General features: G+C 38.4%; 1 protein-coding gene across 2 annotated transcripts in view; it reads left to right on the top strand.

Annotated features, from left to right (window-relative positions):
* Positions 1-17,106, top strand: part of TMPRSS12 (transmembrane serine protease 12) — a 34,850-nt gene extending 17,744 nt beyond the window's left edge. For both annotated transcript variants that reach the window (XM_059185356.1, XM_059185355.1), the window contains 2 exons: positions 14,523-14,665; positions 16,594-17,106. In XM_059185356.1, coding sequence (XP_059041339.1) covers positions 14,523-14,665; positions 16,594-16,845 — 395 coding nt within the window. In that variant the 3' untranslated portion in view covers positions 16,846-17,106. The remainder of the gene's footprint in view (positions 1-14,522; positions 14,666-16,593) is intronic.
* The last annotated feature ends 235 nt before the right edge of the window (positions 17,107-17,341 follow it).

Raw genomic sequence — 17,341 nt, 5'->3', positions numbered from 1 at the left:
TAAGCCTGAATCTCAGCCCTCCCATATACTAGCTGAATGACCATGGGCAAATTATTGACTCTTTAACAACAGTTAGAACAACAGTGATCCAAGTAGCTTCCATTAATTCAGGGCTAGGTACTTAATAAAATGCTAAGCGCCTTAATGCATTTCTCATTTAATGCCCTCAATAACACTATGAGAAGTACTATGACATGGATAAATAAACAGATTTAAAGAGGTTAAATGAGGGATGCCTAGGTAGCTCAGTTGGTTAAGCATCTGCCTTTGGCTCAGGTCATGATGTCAGGGTCCTGGTATCAAGTCTCATATTGGGAACTTTGCTCAGCAGGGAGCCTGCTTCTCCCTCTCCCCGATGCTCCCCATGCTTGTGCTCACACACACACTGTCTCTCTCTGACAAGTAAATAAAATCTTAATAAATAAATAAATGAATAAATAAAATAAAATAAAGAAGTTAAGCAAGCTGTCCAAAGTTACATAGCTAAGTGAGGAGTAAAAATTCAATCCCAGGTTGGTCTGCCTCAAAACTCTTGCTTCCACTCTATTATACCATCTTTCACACTGTCATACACTGTCATGATCTGTAAGGGAGAGCAATAACACCTGTCAGAGAGCTGTTTTAAGGACTGAGTTGGCTCTCCAGCAACACAGTCAATTACATGCACACACCAACCTTCCCAGTGAAAACTATTTTAATTTTTTAAAGATTTTATTTGTCAGAGAACGCATGCAAGCAGTGAGAGTAGCAGGCAGAGGGAGAAGCAAGCTCCCTGCCGAGCAAGGAGCCCAATGCAGAACTGGATTCCAGGACCCTGGGATCATGACCTGAGCTGAAGGCAGACGCTTAACCGACTGAGCCACCCAGGCGTCCCCCTGTGAAAACTATTAACGGAGAAAATACACAGGTCAAGGACTGAATGTGAAGATGGGAACTTAGGTAACTGAAGCAGTGAAGTTGGCTTTTATCTTGAGGGTATTTTCCAGTAGTAACACTGAATATGAATTTCTGTGGTCTCATGGGGCCTGAGAGTGTTGAAGAACAAAGCCGCTCAAGTGTGTGAGGGGAGATTCTCATCAAGCTGGAGCCAGAGGGCTACACAACAAGAATCAGTCAGACTCATGACCCAGTGTCTGGTTCATCTATACATAGTTCGCTTTAAATACAATACAGGCAGCTTGAAAATAAAAGGATGGGAAAAGATATATCATGGCAACATTAATCAAAAGAAAACTGGAATAGAAAAAAAAGAAAAAGCCAAGAATGACTACATTAACATGAGATAAAGTAGATTTAAGAGCAAATAAAACTACTAGGGACAATGAGGAACTTAACAATGATATAAAGGTAAATCCACAAAAGAGGCATAGAAATCTTAAATGTGTATGCACCAAACACCAGAGATATCATTTCCTCCTTCCTTCCTTCCTTTTGAGAGAGAGAGAGAGAGAGAGAATCCCAAGCAGGCTTCAAGCTGAGCACCGAGCCTGACACAGGGCTCAGTTCCAGGACTCTGAGATCATGACCGGAGCCGAAACCAAGAGTAGGTCACTTAACCAACTGTGCTCTGCAGGCACCCCCAGAGATATAATTCTTAAAAACGCCTGGGTGGCTCAGCGGGTTAAAGCCTCTGCCTTCGCTTGGGTCGTGATCCTGGGACGGAGCCCCACATCAGGCTCTGCTCAGCGGGGAGCCTGCTTCCCTTCCTGTCTCTCTGCCTGCCTCTCTGCCTACTTGTGATCTCTGTCTGTCCAATAAATAAATAAAATCCTTAAAAACACACACACACACACACGTACATACATTTATGATATGACCCAGCAATCACACTCCTGGGCATTTATCCCAGAGAAGTGAAAACGTATTTCCACACAAAAACCTGGTCACAAATATTCACAAAAGCTTTATTGGTAGTATCCCAAAACTGGGAAAAAGTAAACGTACTTAATTAGGGGAATGATTAAACAAATTGTTGTATATCCTTAACTGGGAATGATAATAAACAATTAACAGGAATTAGCTATTGATATGTGCATCAACTTAGATGGCATCATGCTAGGTGAAAACAAAAGCCATTTTTAAAAGACACATTCTATATGATTCCATTTATATACCATTCCTAAAATGACAAAATTATAGAGATGGAGAACTAATTACTGGTTGCTAGGTGTAAGCAGGCTAGGTAGCCTAAAGGAGATCTTTGTGATGGTGAAATAGTTCCATATCTTAATTATGGAGGTAATGGTAAGAATTAACACATACAATTAAGTGGGGTGGAATGACACACATTGTACCAATGTCAGTTACACAGATGCAACCATTTTAGGATAAAGAGCACCCTGTCCTCACTGTACTACTTTTGCAACTTCCTGTGACTCTAATTATTATGAAATAAAGTTTATTTTTTTTAAGAACAAGATAAAACCAAAGCATCCTCAACCTCCACCCCCACCCCCAGGATTTCTAGGAAAACTGCTTCATTAAAGGGAAAAATGTAGGAATTTTCCCAGAAAACATGTAATTGCAAATACCACTCATGTGGAGTTGCTGCCCCAAATCACTCTGAATAGAAAGACTCGGGCTTAGGATTTAGGTTAAATAGGTCATAGACTGTTAAGGTCTCTAGATGGCTGAGAGAATCAAATGCACATCATTTGTAAAGAAACTGAATTTCATCTAAGACCTCAAAAGAATTTCACCTGATAAAGTTTAAATGAAAATGGATTATAATTAAAAATCACTAAACATCAAAGCAAATAAGGTATTATGAGTAAGAGTCAGCAGGAACAATAGACATTAAAAGAAGACCTGCAAAAATGTCAGATAATGGGATCAAATAATAAAAAGGTGTTTAATATAGTACAAAAAATAAAAGATGTACTTAAAAATATGAATAAAAAGGAGCTATAAAAAGAACCAAACAATGATAATTTAAAAATAAAATAATTGAGGGGCACCTGGTTGGCTCAGTCAGTTAAGTGTTTGACTCTTGATTTCAGCTCAGGTCATGATCTCAAAGTTGTGAGATCATGCCCCACATCAGGGTCTGCACTGGGTGTGGAGCCTCCTTAAGATTCTCTCTCTTCCTTTGCCCCTCCCCCTCAGCTCATGTGTGTGCTCTCCATCGCTCTCTCTAAAAAAAAAAAAAAAAAATTAATAAAAAATACAATAATTTAAATAAACTCAATGGACTAAATTAGTACCAGGTCTGAAAATACTTAGGATTCCCACAGATTAAAATCAACCAAATATCCACTTACAATCAAAGATCACCAAACACGTTAGGAGAAAAGCCATAATAATGAAAGTCAACAGAAATAAAACAACAGCTCCCCCAAGGATTTCAGATATTAATATTTTAGGTGTAGAATACAAAATAAGTATATGTAAATTGTTTGAAGAAATTAAAAAACAGAATTAGAAATAAGCAATAGACTATCTAGAATGACCAGGCAGATTTAAAAGAGAACCAGGAGTGCCTGGGTGGCTCAGTGGGTAAGTCTGATTTCAGCTCAGGTCATGATCTCAGGATTGTGAGATCCAGCCCTGTGTTGGGGCCCATGTTGGGTATGGAGCATACTTGGGATTCTCTCTCTCCCTCTCTTTCTGGCCCTCCCCCACCACTAAAAAAGAGAGAGAGAGTGAGAGAGAATAAAATAGGATTTTTTAAAAAAGATTTTATTTATTTACTTGAGAGAGAGACAGTGAGAGAGAGCATGAGCGAGGAGAAGGTCAGAGAGAGAAGCAGACTCCCCATGGAGCTGGGAGCCCGATGCGGGACTCGATCCCGGGACTCCAGGATCATGACCTGAGCCGAAGGCAGTCGTCCAACCGAGCCACCCAGGCGTCCCAAAATAGGATCTTTAAAAATGAAAAAAATGTAACTGTTAAAGTTTGTAACTCACCGATGTAGTTAAGCATATTAGACTCAGCTCTAGAGAAAATATGTGAGCCAGCAGATATATCTGAAGAAACTGCCTAGACTGTGGCACAGAGAAAAAAGAAGAGATTATGATGGCAGAAAGTAAGATATAAGATAAATGGGATAAGAAAGTCAAATATACATCTAATGAGAGTGCAAGAATGAACAAATGAAGAGAATAGAGGAGAGGCAATATTCAATGGGTCTGGGCTGAAATTTTTCTGTAACTGATGGAAAACATGAATCCAGATATCCATGAGTAAAAATTTATATTCCAATGCAAATGGATATCCAGAACAAAATGTAATTCCTTTTCAAACACTGTAATGAAGTTGTAGGGGGGGAAAAAAAAAACCCCAAAGAAGTCTGAATACAGCCAGAAAAAAAAAAAAAAGAAAAAAAGAAAAATCCTTACAAAATAACTCTGGTTGGCTTTCAGAAAACATCTCAATAGCAATAATGACAGTCAAAATACAATGAAATATCAGGGCCAAAGTACTGAGAGAAAATAAATGAACCCATAACTGTGTCCCCAGCTAAGCTATCATTGAGGAATAAAAGGGAACTAAAACTGACTTTACCACCAATAGTCTTTCACCAAAGTAAATAAGAAATGGATCAGAAAAAAAAAATGATGCCAAAAGGGAGGTACGTGATGCAGAAGCGAGCAAAAAATAGATAACTGTATAGGTAAATATTGTATACAACAGTGGTTCTCAATGAACGATAATTTTGTCCCCAGGGAACACTTGGTACTGTCTGGAGAAAATTTTGTTACCACTAGGCAGGGTGTAAGTATGCCACTGGCATATTAGTGGGTAGAAGCCAGGATTACTGCTCATCATCCTTCAACGCATGGGGTAGTTCTCTCACCCTCCACAACAAAGAAGTATCTGGCCTACAATGTCAATAGTGCTGAAACTGGGAAACCTTGGAATACAATGAAAATAATGTATAATTTGTGGGATTTTAAAAAACGATACTTAAATATTAGGGGGGGAAGCTGTGTTTCAAATGGTGTAATTGGAGTTAAAGTAGTCTCAGGTCTGTGTATTATTCAGAAGTGTTAACATACTGATTAACATTAGATTTAAGCAAATAGGGGATATAACTTGGAATAGAATAAGAAACCTAAGGAATAAGAAAATAAAGACAACATCTTAATAAAAAATCAAGAAGGGATAAATAAGCCTAGGAAAACTGAGAAAAATAGAAAGTATAAAATAAGACAGTAGAAACAAGCCCAAATATATCCATAATCACAATAAATGTTAGCGGACCAAACCACTAGTTAAAAGACATAAAATTGGATTGGGGAGTAGGAAATCCACCTTATCTAAGGGAATACCTAAAATGTAAGGATATGGAAGGACTGAAGTAAAACAACAGTAAAGAAATATATCAAGTAAATTAAAATGAAAAGAAAGCTAGTATCACTATGCAAATTACAGTCAAAATAGACTTTAAGACAAAAGGAGAAAAAAGATCATTTTTATTTAGAAAAGGTTCAACTCACCAAGATAGAATAATTCTAGACTTCTGAGCCAATAAACAGGACTCAGATAATATTAAGAAAAAATAGAATTTACAGCAAATGTTGTAACTCCTCTATGATAGAACTCTTTTTATTTAACAATATAAAATCTGTTTTTTTATCAAACTTAGTAAAGATTTGGAATATTTGAACAACATAATTAGCCAGCTTGATTTAATAGACAAATCAGTACATTCAAAAATTTAGAGGCTTTTATCTTTTCAAGTGTAGGTGGAATCTTTATAAAAAAAATGACCACTTGGGGCACCTGGGTGGCTCAGTTGGTTAAGCATCCAACCCTTGGTTTTCAGCTCAGGTCATCATCCCGTGGGTTATGAGATCAAGTCCTGAGTCCAGCTCCTCGCTCAGCAGGAGTCACCTGAAGATTCGTCCTTCTGCCCCTCCCCCCACTTGCACAGGCACACACTTGCTCTCAAACTAATAAATCAATCTTTTAAAAAAACTGACCACTGGGGCGCCTGGGTGGCTCAGTGGGTTAAGCCACTGCCTTCGGCTCAGGTCATGATCTCAGGGTCCTGGGATCGAGTCCCGCATCGGGCTCTCTGCTCAGCGGGGAGCCTGCTTCTCTCTATCTCTCTCTCTCTGCCTGCCTCTCCATCTGCTTGTGATTTCTCTCTGTCAAATAAATAAATAAAATCTTAAAAAAAAAAAAAAAAAAAAAAAAAAACTGACCACTTATCAGGCCATAAAGCAAAACTCCAAGTTCAAAGATAGCTAATGTACAAACTGTGAACTCTGATTATGATAAATTTACAAATAAAAGGAACAGAAATTTTGGCTGTGATGGTATGGGGAGGTTGGCAAATCCTCTTCCCCCAAATAAATATAAATTAGACAAAATCATCAAAAGTGACTACTTTAGGGTCCTGAAAATCAACCAAAGTACACAACAAGTTGAGGAATATTTATAACAGCTATACATTTGGGTAAAAAGAGGAATTTGTAGCTTTCTTGCTTGTGGGTTCTCCCAGCTCCCCTCTCAGATTAGTCAGTACAGTAGTTTTACCAAGGCTATGAAGAGCCTTGTTGCCACAGAAGGTGAACTCTATTTGGAAAAGTAGTTGAAAATCCAGGCTAGCAGCATTACTAATGAAAGTAGTGAACCCATGGGTGCCTGGTTAAGCATCTGCCTTTGGCTCAGGTGATGATCCCAGGGTCCTGGGATTGAACCCCCACATTGGACTCCCTGCTCAGTGGAGAGGCTGTTTCTCCCTCTCTCTCTGTTGTTCCTCCTGCTTGTTCTCTCTGTCAAATAAATAAAATCTTAAAAAAAAAAATAGTGGACTCAGCAGCAAGAGATGAATAGGGAAAATCCACAGCTCTACTGGCCTGGGAATATAGACCTAGATAGAGCCAGCAGTAAGACAGTCAGAAATTTGACAGAAAAATCCCCCAAATGAGAGAGCTATAGAATGACTCAATAAGCTCTCCAAATATTTTTGGCTTACTGGAAAACCATACATGTGTGGGGAAAATCTGAGAGAACTCACAATAAAGTGAAAGTCAAAGTAGATTTGAAAACTGACTGAAGAGGCCTTGGATGGCTGAGTCGGTTAAGCATCTGACTTTGGATTTCAGTTCAGGTCATGATCTCGGGGTTGTGAGATAGAGCCCCGAGTAGGGTGTGTACTGGGCTTGGAGCCTGCTTGAGATTCTCTCTCTCCCTCTCCTCTGCCACTCCTCACTTCTAAAAATTAAACAAAAAGCTGACTGAACTTTTTTTTTAACACATTCCCCAACCCACACACAGATTCATTCACCAACAGCCCAAATCATGCACTGACCATTAAACTCTGCAGATATAGAGCCAAGCCCAATGAAGCTAAACTAAAGGTAAAAATCAGAATTAAAAACACTGAGCAGAGACATCAACAGTCACACACTGTAGGGAAGACAGATTGTACAGTTTCAGCCCAGGTAAATCATTTTAAGAATGACAACAGCATTGTTGAGGAGGGAATAAAAATCCAGAGTTGTTATATTATCTAAACCACCCAATTTTCAACAAAAATATAAGACATGCATTAAAAAAAAAAACACAAAAAACAAAAACAGGGGCACCTGGGTGGCTCGGTGGGTTAAGGCGCCTGCCTTCAGCTCGGGTCATGTCCCAAGGTCCTGGAATCGAGCCCCCGCATCGGGCTCTCTGCTCAGCAGGAAGCCTGCCTCCTCCTCTGTCTCTCTCTCTCTGCCTACTTGTGATCTCTGTCAAATAAATAAATAAAATCTTTAAAAAAAAAAAAAAAAAACACCCAAAAGTGTCACCTATGGGGAGGGGCGGCCAATAGAAATGGACTCTGAATAGACTCAGATATTGAATTTTGCAGTTAAAGACTTCAAAGAAGCTCTTTAAATATGCACAATAAGGTAAAGTAACTATTGTTCAAATCATTAAAGGGGGAAATGTAATGAAATTGATTTACCAAATAGGGACTATCTATGGAGAAAGTCAATTTTATAAAAGAACTGAATAGAAATTCTAGATATTTGAAATGGCACAAGAAAGAATCAGTGAACTAAAACACAGCAATAGAAGTGACCTACTCTGAAGAATGTAGAAAAAAATACTGAAGAAAAATGAATGCACACTCAGAGACCTGTTGCACAACATCAAGTAGACCAAGATATGTGTAATGGCATTTCTGCAAAGGGTAAAGAGAGAAAGTGGAGAAGAAAAAATATTCAAAGAAAATATGGCCCCAAACTCCTAAATTTTATGAAAAACAGTTTATAGGAGCTCAATAAATACCCAGTTAAGGTTTAAAAAAAGGTGGCTCAGTCAGCTGCGTCCCTGCCTTGGGCTCAAGGTCATGACCCATGGGGTCCTGGGACTGAGCCCTGCGTCAGGCTCCCAGCTCAGCAGGGAGTCTGTTTCTTCCTCTCCCTCTGCCCCTCCCCCCACTTGTACTCTCTCTCTCTCTCTCTCTAATGAATAAATATTTTTTTTTAAAATGAGAGAGATCCACACCTACACTTATTGTAGTCAACAAAATATGGGCAAGGTCTAAACACTGAAGACTACAAAACATGACATAGAGAAATTAAAGACCACCTAAGAAATCAATGCCATACTACATTTATGTATTGGAAGATTCAATATTGTTAATATGACAGTTCTCTCCAGACTGACCTATATATTCAATGCAATCCCTATCAAAATCCCAGCAAGACTTTTCATACAAATTGACAAGCTTATATGAAAAGGCAAAAGACCTAGAGTGGCCAAAATTGTTTTGAAAAACAACAAAGCTGAGGGAGTTACTCTTATTTCAAAATATACTATAAAACTATAGCCATCAAGGCGGTACGGTACTGGTTTGTTTACTTTAATGAGAGCACAGAGATCAACATGACACAATAGAATCCAAAAAAGAGAGGACGAGGAGGGAGACCACCCACCTTATATTTATGGCCAACTGGTTTATTAAGACAAAATTTCTAGAACAGGTAAACCCATAGTGACAGAAATCATCAGTCATTTTTCTTTTTTTTTCTAAGAGAGCGAGAAAGAGGAGAGACGGAGGGAGAGAGAGAATCCTACGCAGGCTCCATGGCCAGCACAGAGCCCGAGGCGGGGCTCATCTTATGACCCTGAGATCATGACCTGAGCCAAAATCAAGAATCAGATGTTTAAGTGACGAAACCACCCAGGCACCCCTGAATCAGTCATTATGGTTTTCAAAAATAAAACACCAGAATTCAGAACAAGTGAGCCCTACCTTAATTACCAGAGATAGGTTGTTTAAATTTCCTTTGAATACCTCCAAAGAATCCAAAAAGAACACACCCCAACTCAGTATATGATTCCCATGTCAGGGGAGCAGAGTACAAGGAAGGCCAGTATTATAAATGCAGACATCCCAAACACATTATTAGCACACCGAATCTATCAAGAATAGTGTAAATAGAATTCAACATAATCAAGATGAGTTTAAGGAATGTAAGGGTGGTTTAATGTTAGAAGTCTCTTAAGGTAGTTTCCCTCATTAACTGATTGATTAAAGGGTTCTTTTTAAAATTATCTGAGTGGGCGCAGAAGAAGCCCTGTTAAAAACGTAACAATTGAGACACGAAGTGAACTTCCTCAGCCTGATTAGGTCATCTGCCTCCAGGCTACAGAAAATATCATTATTACAGATAAACATTTCTTTTAAAGTCCGGAACAGTTTCCCCCACCATCACTACTTCCATCAGTGTTGTGGTAGAGGTTCTACCAAGTGCAGTAACACCGGGAAAAGATGGAAAAACACATAGGTCTTAGGTAAACACAAAGCGCTCATTATTCACAGGTGATACAACTACCTACAATAAAGAATCTAAAACACACCAAATTAAGAGAGTCTCGTAAAATGTCCAGATATACAGCCAAACTACCACAATCTATTTCGTTCTGATACACTATCAATAGTTAGAAAATGTAATTTTTTCAAAGTTAACAGATGTCACACCCATGGGGATGTCTATGATCAAAACTTTAGGAACAAGTGTAGACAAGGATGCAGAGAAATTGGAACCCTCATGCATTGCTGGTAGGAATATAAAATGGCACAGGGGTTTTGGAATACAGTTTGGTAGTTCCTCAAAAATTAAATCTATAGTTACCATATAACTCAGAAATTCCACTCCTAGGTATATACCCAAGAGAAATGAAAACACATGTCCACACAAGTACCTGTACTCAAATGCTCATAGCAGCAGTATTCAAAAGAGCAAAAAAACAAAACAAAACAAAACAACCTAAAGCTCCATCAACTGATAAATGGATATACAAAATGTAGTATATTCATACAATGGAATATCATCTAGCCATTAAAAGGAACAATGTACTAATACATGCTACAACATTATGTTAAGGGAAATAAGCTTGACCTAACAGCCCACATACTGTATGATCCCATTTATATGATGAAATGCCCAGAATGGACAAATCATAGAGATGTAACTTAAAGGAATTAAACTATAAACAATGAATTAAACTATGAATCTATAACTGAAAGATAGCTGGAAAATCCAAGAATACTTAGAGATTAAACATGAATTGGCTAATAGTATTGTACCGGTGTTCAATTTCCTGATCTTGATAAATGTACCATGGTTATGTAAGAAAATGTGGTTATGTAAGAAAAAAAATTTTTTTAAAAGATTTTATTTATTTATTTGACAGAGACACAGGGAGAGAGGGAATACAAGCAAGGGGAGCAGGAGAGGTCTGAGAAGTAAGCTTCCCACTGATCAGGGAGCCCAATGAAGGGCTCAATCCCAGGACCCTGTGATCATGATATGAGCCGAAGCCAGACACTCAACAACTGAGCCACCCAGGTGCCCCGAAAATGTCCTTGCTCTTTTTTTTTTTTTTTTTTAAGATTTTATTTATTTGACAGAGAGAGAGAGATCACAAGTAGGCAGAGGGGCTGGCAGAGGGGGAGGGGGAAGCAGGCTTCCTGCTAAGCGGAGAGCCTGATGCAGGACTTGGTTCCAGGACCCCGAGATCATGACCTGAGCTGAAGGCAGAGGTTTAACCCACTGAGCCACCCAGGTGCCCCTGCCCTTGCTCTTAAGAAATACACACTACAGTATTTAAGAATATAGGAGTATAGGGTCTGCCATTTACTCTCAAATGATTCAGAAAAATTTATATACAGAGTACTAATGATAATGCAAGAGTGACAAGAGTCAGTAATTGCTGAATCTGGGTAAAAGCCATTTTACACTTCCTTGTACTATTCTTACTACTTCTCTTTAATTTTGAAATTAAATCTAAATAAAAAGTTGCCAAAATAATTACAGAATTTTTTTAAAAAGCTAACAGGGGAACCTGGGTAGCTCAGTTAGTTAAGCGTCTCTTTTTATTTTTTTTTTAAGATTTATTTATTTGACAGAGAGAGAAATCACAAGTAGCAGAGAGGCAGGCAGAGAGAGGGGGAAGCAGGCTCCCCGCTGAGCAGAGAGCCTGATACGGCCTCCATCCCAGGATCCTGGGATCATGACCTGAGCCGAAGGCAGAGGCTCAACCCACTGAGCCACCCAGGTGCCCTAAGCATCTGACTCTTGATTTCAACTCAGGTTATAATCTCAGGGTTGTTAAGTTAAGCCCCAGGTCAGGCTCCACATTCAGCATGGAGTCTGCTTGAGACTCTCTCTGCCCTCTCCCTCTGTCTCTCCTCCAACCCCCCTAAAATAAATAAACAAACAAAACTTAAAAAAAAAAAAGTTAACAGATCAAACAAAAATATTGAAGAATCTATAAGAGGCGGGCAAATGGTTGTTTATGGAGAAATTCTTTCATCTTTGCCTTATGTTTGCAATTTCTCATAATAAAATGTTGGAGAGGGACGCCTGGGTGGCTCAGTTGGTTAAGCAGCTGCCTTCGGCTCAGGTCATGATCCCAGCGTCCTGGGATGGAGTCCCACATCGGGCTCCTTGCTCCGCAGGGAGCCTGCTTCTCCCTCTGACTCTGCCTGCCACTCTCTCTGCCTGTGCTTGTGCTCTCTCTCTCTCTGACAAATAAATAAAATCTTATAAAAAAAAAATGTTGGAGAAGAAAGTTAACAGAAGTTAACATGTGCAGTAATACCGAACTGATTAGGCAGTTTAAAACAATCTAACAAAAGACTGCAGGCCTTTTACAGAAAAGATTCTAAAATGTTTTTAAGACATAAAAAAAAAAAATACTTAAGTAAGTGGAATGGTATACTTTATGCTTGAAGAGGACAAATCAATGTTGACATGAAGATGTCAGTTCTATCCGAAAAACTGAAAACAAAACAAAAACAGGGAATGAAAAACCCTAACATGAGTTTTGAGACAATTAAGAAGCTCATTCTAAAAGACCTAAGAATAGCCAAGTTACTCCTCCAGAAGAAAAATATGTTAGAGGAGTTGCCATCCAGAAATCAAAGTTTATTTTAAAGCTGCAGTAATTAGTGTCTGTTATATTTGCACAAGGATATTCTAAGTGGCAAACAGAATAGAAAACCAGACGTCTGTTTCTCAGCTGTCTTACTCACTTTGAAAATCTCTAGTTACTTTTAATAGTACTGCACCAGTACCATACTTGTGTTAATATTGTTCAGACTCACAAACTGGGTGGTAGGTTTGCAGGTGTTCATTTCATTATTATATTCTATAACTTCTATGTTACAAATATGCTTTTATATACAGCATTATTTTTTTAAAGATTTATTTAATTTATTTGACAGAGATCACAAGTAGGCAGAGAGGCAGGCAGAGAGAGAGGGAGGAAGCGGGCTTCCTGCTGAGCAGAGAGCCCGATGTGGGGCTCAATCCCAGGACCCTGAGATCATGACCTGTGCTGAAGGCAGAGGCTCAACCCACTGAGCCACCCAGGTGCCCCCAGCCAGTATCATTTTAATTATTTTTAAATAAAGGGCAAACATGTGGCTGGCCTTTAAGAAGCCTCTATCTAGGAATCTGAATGTCATTAGGACATACTTCATTTCAATTTCCTGTGCCTGTTCTTTCTGCATATAGACTATTTTCTCAGGCTGCCTGTCGTTAAAAAGTTCAAATTTGGCTGCAGTGGCTTTGAACTTATAACTAAGCAATCATGTGACTACTGTGAAAAAAGGTTTTCCTCTGGCAGCTCCAGTTAAAACAGTGCTAGAGAAGGGATGTCTGGGTGGCTCAGTGGGTTAACCGGCTGCCTTCAGCTCGGGTCATGATCACAAGGTCCTGGGATCGAGTCCCACATCGGGCTCCTTGCTTGGTGGGGAGCCTCTTTCTCTCCCTCTGCCTGCCACTCTGCCTGCTTGTGCTCTCTCTCTGTCAAATAAATAAAATCTTTAAAAAAAAAAAAAAAAACAGTGCTAGAGAAGTATTCCAGCTGGTTAGACTTGCACTTAATACAATATAATACATACTTCCAGACCAATCAGTGTCCCAGGAAAATGGAATGGTTAGGTCATCAGCCCACCTACAGACAATGGGGAAGGATGCAGGGCCAACAAAATACTCAGCTACCACATATGACCACTGCAACTCTGAGGCTCATAAGATCAGATGCTGCTGTTACAGAAGCTTTTCTGTGGATAAATCTTATAATAATCTGTCCTTTAATAGTTCCTGAAGTGTTGCCCTGTATTTTCCTATCTTTTTAGTAGCAGAGAACCACTTATGTTCAGGGATTAGCAGAGAACTGAAGGGAGTATATGAATTAAAAATGTTTTGTTTTCATGTAGACCATCTTCAAAACTTCCCATTCTTAGAAAACTTAATAAAAATTGCTCACAACTTAGAACCTAAGATAGATTTCAGCATTGGCCCTTGACAGTTTTTTTTTTTTTAAGATTTTATTTATTTATTTGGCAGAGAGAGACACAGCGAGAGAGGGAACACAAGCAGGGAGAGTGGGAGAGAGAGAAGCAGGCTTCCTGCCCAGCAGTGAGCCGGCTGCGGGGCTCAATCCCAGGACCCTGGAATCATGACCTGAGCTGAAGGTAGATGCTTAACTGACTGAGCCACCCAGGTGCCCCCCTTGAAAATTTTTACATAGTTCTATTTTGTAAAATGTTTAAGTCCCTGGGGCGCCTGGTGGAGCAGTTGTCTGGATATCCAACTCTTGGTTCCCACTGGGCTCATGATCTTAAGGCTGTGGGATTGAGCCCCACAAGGGCTAAGTGGGAAGTGTGCTTGAGACTCTCTCTCCCCTTTCCCCCAAAGTAAATAAATATATCTTAAAAAAAATATAGATCCTTCTAAGAGACCTTCAAGTAATAGAGAAAAACAAAGATAAAAAAAAATGACCTGAAATTCTAATTTTGTCTAGCGATAACGGCCATGAACAAGTTTGTCGACCATTCTTCCACAGTCTCCTCAGGCATATACATGCGTGTACGGAGACAGTCTTACACAATTGTTGAGCCACTTGGGAAAGAAAACCTATTCAACACGAACGTTTTATATTTTTATATTTTATATAATAAATGCTATATATTCATATATATTATAAATATCATATATTTATATTTTAACTGTCAAATGCCTGCTCTCTGAAATCATTTACTGTACTTTTGTTGTTGTTAACAGGTAATGCTACAGATGTGTTACAGGAAGCGGAAGTGCATTATATCTCTCGAAAGATTTGTGGCTCTGAGTGGAGTTATGGGAAAATGATTCCTGACACTTCATTTTGTGCAGGTCATGAAGATGGGATTTTTGATACTTGCAGGGTAAGACCAAATAATTTTCCTTTGAAATCTTTTCTAAAGCCAGAAGGAAACTTCATCAAGGCCTTTGATCACTTTCTGGTGAAGTCTTAATTATCAAGTTTACAAGTACTGAACTCTTTTTTTTTTCCTTTTTAACTACAGACCAACAATCCAAATCTTCTTGCTTTCTTGGTTTCATGGTCCACTTTAGACAAAATTTGCTTTGGATTTTTTTTTTATTACTACCTTTATTGAGGTATAATTTACATATATGCAATTCACCCATTTAACATGTACAACTCAATGGGTCTATCATAAATTTATAGACCAGTGCAACCATCATCATAATCTAATTTCAGAACACTTTTATCACCCCAAAAAGAGGCCTCTACCCATTACAAATCACTCTCCATTCTCCTCCCACCTACCCCTAGACCTAGCCAATCACTAATCCCTAGAGATGTGCCTATCCTGGAAATTTCGTATGAATACAATCATTCAACGTGTGGTCTTTTGTGATTGGCTCCTTTCACTTAACATGTTTCCCAGTTTCATCCAGCATGTATTGATACTTTATTCATTTTATTGCCAGATAATATTCCATTGTATGGATGTGCTTCATTTTATCCATTCATAGCTGATGGATATTGGAGCTATTTCCACTTTCTGGCTATTATGAATAATGTCGCTCTACTCACTGGAGTATACGTTTTTTATGTGTAAGTAGGTTCTTGTTTCTCTTGGAAGTTCCACCTGGGACTGGAATTGCTGGGTCCATGTTGAACATTTTGAAGAACTGCAAAACTCTATTCCAAAGCAGCCACACTATTCCACATTCCCACTAGCAGTATGAAGGCTTCAGTGTCTCCACATACTAGTCTGCACTTGTCTTCTTGATCACAGCCATCCTGGGTACGAAGTGGTATTTCATCATGGCTTTAATTTGTGTTTCCATGGTGACTAGTGATGTGGATCATTTTTTCATGTAATTATGGGCCAGCCATTTGTAGATCTTTGGACAAATGTCTATTCAGATTCTTTGCCCACTTTAAAATTATCTTTTTATTATTGAGTCATAAGCATTTTTTTATATATTCTAGATACCAGTCCCTTACCAGATAGGCAGTTAGCAAATATTTTCTCCCATTCTGTGGTCTCTCTTTTCATTTCCCTGATGTTACCATTTGTAGCATTGAATTGTCTTCATAAGCAAAACTTCCTCATTCTCCAAAAATACAATGCCTTCTACAGAGAACTGAAAACACCTTAGAAATACAGTCTTTAATCTTTGGTGCTGAAATCGTTATCTCAGCATCCTTGATGTTTTCGGTGATTAAGAAGAGTCCTCAGCGATAGTGTTTGGCACCTTGACAGCCGTGCAGAAACCAGGACACAATCTGATTTGTAGTAGAACTGAGAGCCTTAGCCATTTGTTCCTGTTACCCTGCACCAGCCAACGTGAACACGTAGAAAGACGGCCCCTCTTACAAGCGCCAGTTTCCTCCTCTCCTCTAGTTAGCGAACCACGCACGCACCTTAAAGATTCTTTTACCCATCTTAAAGTTACACTTCTCCCACTCAGCATTAAGCAACAGAAGTATTCTACTGGTAGTTACAGTATTTTGCACATTTCCTAAATTATATTTCTGCCAAGTAATTGTACTAAAAAAAATCCAAACAATGTGATTTGTACAATTCTGGTTCAAAACCATGCAGACAGGAAGTTAATTCACCAGCTTTAGGGCTCCTCTAAATATCAGGCCAGCCTGAAATCCTCCTGCCTGAGTTGGAATATAAGACTGAAAACCTATGGATCTTTATAACTTGAAGGTATATTAAAGATGTGTATTCATATAAGTGTATGGTTAATGTGATTAATTTATTCTAGCTTTGCTGTCATATAAAGACTACTAGAAGCAACTAACACTATTTTGGGACTTTTTTAATAGGGTGATAGTGGTGGACCATTAATGTGCTACTTACCAGAACATAAACGATTTTTTGTAATGGGAATTACCAGTTACGGATATGGCTGTGGTCGAAAAAATTTTCCTGGTGTCTACTGTGGGCCATCCTTCTACCAAAAGTGGCTGACAGATCACCTCTACCAGGCAAGCAATAAAGGCATATTTAACATAAATATTCTACTTGGACAGGTCCTTGTAGCCTCAGGTTCTGTTGTGTTACTAGCAATTCCATAATGAAATTCTGAAGAATCTTTATTTTGCATTTTGTCTTTCTCCATGTACTATATAATGAATATCACTTATTCTTTTGGCAAGTAATTGCCCATTTTACAGTTCTCATGTGAATATTTTTTGGAACAAAAGGATTGTGACATATTAAATATGTAATTATAAATCTGGCACTGAATCACATGCTTCTTTGATGTATTCTGATTATTTTTTTATGTTATAATCATAATTTCACATTTGGAATACTTTCCTAGAGTTTGTATAGAATTTTCAGTTATTAAATAGATACCTTATGTATATAAATGTCAAATAATAAAGAGTTTATAATTAAAATAAAAGCTGTTCTTTTGTTAAATTAAAACCATTTCCTTTTAAGTTAGATTTTATTTAAAGCCATTTATTTGATATATATTTTTTAATTATCATCTTGGTTCTGGTTCTAAGGTATACTTGGAGAAAGTATTTGCCTATTTAAAAAATTCTAATTGAAACAATTTTTAAA

The sequence above is a fragment of the Mustela lutreola genome, chromosome 8 (genome assembly GCF_030435805.1).
Source record: "Mustela lutreola isolate mMusLut2 chromosome 8, mMusLut2.pri, whole genome shotgun sequence".
Taxonomy (NCBI): domain Eukaryota; kingdom Metazoa; phylum Chordata; class Mammalia; order Carnivora; family Mustelidae; genus Mustela; species Mustela lutreola.
Note: the sequence above shows the minus strand (reverse complement) of the source record. Positions and strands in the feature narration are given on the sequence as shown.